Genomic DNA, 5,000 nt, shown 5'->3' on the forward strand with positions numbered 1-5,000 from the left:
TATCCAGGTACTCTTACACTATCACTCTTCAGGGAAACTACATCTTATACCTCTGGTTCGATACTGACGCTGACTTGACCTTCACCCCTTCGACACTACTTTGACACGCAGGCGAAATAACAATTCATGCAGCTGTACTGGTCTCCTCCTGATATTCCAAAATGGACTCTCGTGTGACTACTACCATTTCTGTTAAAATAAGGACTTTTACTTTCTACGACTGTGATAATATCTAATTAACTGACCTGGGAATGTTGTCGACACTCTCTTGACCCAGTGCTGACACTACTTTCATCTCCTACTAAAAATGTCTTGACGCTGCTGCTGACAATGCTTTGGACTGCAATTGGTACAACTGGACCTACTTCTGACATGGCTTTGACTTCCTTATGATAACTTCTATGTGACTTCTTCGATAAGCAGATTAGCTAAATAGAAGTGTAGATAATAGACACCGTATAGATTTAATGCTTCAGTAAATGAGTGTATAGCATTAGTATAACAAATAGACCGAGAACATCACATGTCAATAAACCTGTCATAATTCCAGGGTAAGTAGTTCAATGCTGATCCTAGAATAAAAGATGTAGTCAGGGTCATGGATTATACAAGGTCCATAAAAGGACTTTGGTAATGCAACAGCTATTCTTTATATATATATATATATATATATATATATATATATATATATATATATATATATATATATATATATATATATATATATATATATATATATATATATATATATATATATGTATATATATATAGGTAAATAGTAAATGTAGGAAATTTGTCTTATCACCTACTTGAATAGTAAAATGTATAATGAGATTAATAAGACAGCTTCAGTTACTTCACTGAATAGTCTTTCCAGCTGAATCTTCAAAGACAATTATTTATGTGAAGAAGGTCGTTCCTTGAATCTCTCTCAAACGCCAGGTCACTTATCGGATGAACGTGAATCTGTTTGCCTCATCTTCCTATCGTTCTTGACAAAACCCCCTTTTCCTCCCCCGCAAGACAATAATGGGCCAACCAGTGACGACAGCGACGACGTAAGTCTATGTTTGATCAGGGTATCGGCATGGCCCTGGACGTAACGTAACAGATTTGACTGTGAATTTTATGTTCTTGTTTTCATTTTACTCTCTCTTTTATCCAAACAGGTTTTAGCACGTAAGTAAGTTCTCATGACTATTCTATAATTTGAACGGCATCGAGAAAATAATTATCAAGGCACATCAGTAAATACGAAGGTATTTTGGATTTTCAGACGAATGAATTGACTATTTAACAGAGTAGCCTATGGTGTTGAGAAAACTATCCCCTTGTATGGTAATAAACCTACTAAGCATTTTATATCGCAAATGCCTTGTTTCTTCTTCAGATACATGTAAATCAAAACAAGAAAACTTCCAGTCTCTTAAAGGTAATACATGTAAACACACAAACCAACTTGCCATATTGCAGGCGTGAGTCGAGGCGACGAGGGGGTGTACACCAGCATAGAGCGACCTGCGCCTGATTTCGCAGTCTCCTCCAACCCGAACTTCTACTTATTTCGTTCCCACAGTCATGCTGGCATGATGTACTAGCTACAGGTGGGGCGCGATGCCATTATGATTGAAATGCAGTAGCCATGGTGATCCTAACGAGCTGTTATTTTGGGATTTACAAAAAAGAATACATGCTGTTACAGCTACCTAGGTAGCACAGGTGCTAAAAGATTTTACGGAATACCTCGTATTTTATGAGTGGGGAACTAGATTACTTGAAATCATATCTTCAAAATTTAGCAATTCCCACCAACAAAATTCGGTTATAGATTGCAAATTGCACATTTTCACCAAAAAAGCGATAATCATAACCAAAGAGAGAGTACTCCTGTTATGGTCATATGGTTGCATATTTATCCACTACATCTTATTTCACCACCAGATTATGAACCACTGCAAGCAGCGGCAGGGTAGATATGATCCCGAGGAGACCGACGGCAGTGGCATCAGAATATCACTCCGACAGATGGCTTGTTGCGTGGCCGAATATTATGACCACCACCTTGTTTGCAAAAGGAATGGTGAAATGCTATAGAAAATATGGAAAATCCCGTAAAATAGCCATATACTGTTATTTTTACAAGATGTTGATGATATGTGAAGCAGCAACGTACATATTGAAAATAATCCTCTACTACAAGGTTATGGAACATGAGCCATTCTTAACAGATAAACATTTGTGATGTAAAAATAACGATAATAATCCATCACAGTTTAAGCAGTAAGGTGTCAGATTGAATTAACTGATATTTGTACAGGAATTGTGATAGTGAAACACTTTAAACATTATGATGTTTACATGTTTTGACTTTTTATCCGTATGCGAAAGAGGTTGCCTGTGACCCCACTACACCCAGTGCCCCAAGAGCTCATATTTTAGGCTGTCAATTTTCGATATCATTCATTATCTTCTGAGGACCATCGTGGCCTGTGGGAGTATGTTCTGAATATTGAATACCTGCACACATCATTCTAAAAAATATTGCCAAGGTGAATTTATAGTCATTATGATTTGTATACAAATTGCAGTTCGTTCTTGAGAGGGTATGATCGTGGTACTGATCAAAACGACAAAGTTTCGACCGAAGGCAAACATCAGTATTAGATACGTTTCTGTGTAACTCATTTCTGTGGATTTAGTCTTAACATGCAATTACTCTGACGGCGTAATGCTGAGTGATATTTTGATTATGCCATGTTATTCATCTGTAAGTTTATCTTTATCTGATTTAACTTTATATGACCACTTTGTCCATAATATTGCAGAGTTACACTTACACAGTTACATTTACACATACACATGTACATATAAATACACATGCATACATATACACACACATGCATACATATACACACATGCATACATATACACACGCATGCATACATATACGCATACATACATACACATACATACAAACACAGTTACACTTACACATGCACATATAAATATACATGCATACATACACACATGCATACGTATACACATGCATACGTATACACATGCATGCACATACACACACACATGCATACACATACACACATGCATACACACACACACACACACACACACACACGCGCGCGCGCGCGCGCGCACACACACATACACATAGTGTGTGTGTGTGTGTTTGAGCACTGTGTGTGTATACATATATACATGCATATACATAGGTGCATGCATATTACATACACGTACTTAGTATCTACTGAACATTTCATAGAGAATAAAAGCAGTCGGTGACAATCAACTGATATTACACGATATCCTCTTCCCTATGCATGATGCAATAAAATTAATTACAAAAATAAATCCACACCATATATCCTCCAATACTTAATAGAGAAAAGACAACACTTCCAATTTCAGGTCAAATAATATGTGGCCAAGGTGCATTTCCTGTGCGCTATCCTTAGATGCTCACGGCAAAGATGCTACCCCTAAACTCGCCGAAAATTCTGTTCCTTTCGAAATATTTGGAAATCTATTTGGACTTTGGTGTACTTCGGTATATAGCCTTGTCATAGTCTATATATTTGTAAGTTCTTCTCACTCCGATTTCTCATGTCTTCGGTATTTAGTAAAATGTTTCTTTTGGAAGCAGTGTCGAAAATGTGCAAAGAACCATTCTCTTATAGGAAGGTTATCGATCAGTAACCAGTGCCGTAATGATAAAAGCTTATAATATTAGTTGATTAATGCATTGCTTTGTAACTCATAACATTCATAAAATATTTTTCTCATGTATTCGCAAATCATATGCAGAAGCTTTGTTTCAATCCGGTCATATCTGACTCAACCCTCGCACCTTTTTCAACGTTACTTTAACTTATTTATATAAATCTTAACTTTTGTTTCATTCTCTCTGAGAGGCTACTCGTTCTTCAAATGCAGGCTGCAACATTATTGTTGTCTCGTACAGGATAAAATTATAAATTTCACTCTTCTGTATTTCCTCAACTATTAGTCCAATATATCGATTGGGAGAAAGAGTGAAATATATCATGCATATAGAATAACATTGTCATTCAAACGTTCACACGGAACGAAACATTAGACATTTGAAATAAATGTTAAGATAAGTACACCCTCTCGCTTTCTGTGCCTTCAACCTTCACTTCTGATCCTTCGTGGCATTTCGCTGTTAAGTTTGCGTCGTTTCTCTGGCTCTTTCCACGCCCTTTCTTTCTATTTTTATTCCTTCTTTTCTGATATCCGCAGACTTTATAAGAATAATGCCAACTGATATTTTTAAATATGTCCATTTCTCATGTGCATTTTATACATAGATTGTACAGCAGTGTATATAAGTGATCACCTATAAATACTATACATACATATAGGGTGTTCTGTAGTTGTAATTTATAGGACTTTAATAAAATGTAAACAATCTGACACTGTCTATGCACTAACCTTTAAATGAAAAGAAGACCTGTAAGGAGATATTACGTCTAATTCCCATACAGGTGTTTTGAGTCTTCAGCTGATCAAGGGCTCTGTATAGATTGAATTTATACAGCGTATAAATTCCTCAATCACGGATAGAACAATATCCGCTCTTCAAATGCAGGAGGTGGCTATAAAACAGTCGCAGATTGAAGAATATTCTTTATACCATACGGCTTTTAACCTATAAAAGTCTAGAAACAGGCAAATTTGTCATTATATTAAAAACAAAACGCATGTGCGGAGAGAAGTTACAACCTAATATATTGTTTAATTTCACTGAAAATATTTTGAGAGAAGGCAACTCTGTTACCCTATCGCCGTTCTTGAGAAAACAACAGTAAAATGTTTCTTTTCTTACTGTGTCTAATCCATACTCAATAATGACGATAATAGTAATGTAACGGTAATAATACAAAGAACAGTAGTACTGACAATAACAATAACGATAATGATAATAATGATATACATAAAGATGACCCTAACAACAATGAGGATAA

The 5,000-nt window shown here is 35.9% G+C and overlaps 1 protein-coding gene across 4 annotated transcripts in view; it reads left to right on the forward strand.

Annotated features, from left to right (window-relative positions):
• The window catches only part of LOC119578834 (metabotropic glutamate receptor 1-like), a 101,427-nt gene extending 98,481 nt beyond the window's left edge, over positions 1-2,946 (forward strand). For all 4 annotated transcript variants that reach the window (XM_037926471.1, XM_037926474.1, XM_037926472.1 and 1 more), the window contains 3 exons: positions 1-7; positions 1,474-1,604; positions 1,942-2,946. The exon at positions 1-7 is cut by the window's left edge and continues 92 nt beyond it. In XM_037926471.1, coding sequence (XP_037782399.1) covers positions 1-7; positions 1,474-1,598 — 132 coding nt within the window. In that variant the 3' untranslated portion in view covers positions 1,599-1,604; positions 1,942-2,946. The remainder of the gene's footprint in view (positions 8-1,473; positions 1,605-1,941) is intronic.
• Positions 2,947-5,000: the final 2,054 nt, after the last annotated feature.

The sequence above is a fragment of the Penaeus monodon genome, chromosome 11, assembly GCF_015228065.2.
Source record: "Penaeus monodon isolate SGIC_2016 chromosome 11, NSTDA_Pmon_1, whole genome shotgun sequence".
Taxonomy (NCBI): Eukaryota; Metazoa; Arthropoda; class Malacostraca; order Decapoda; family Penaeidae; genus Penaeus; species Penaeus monodon.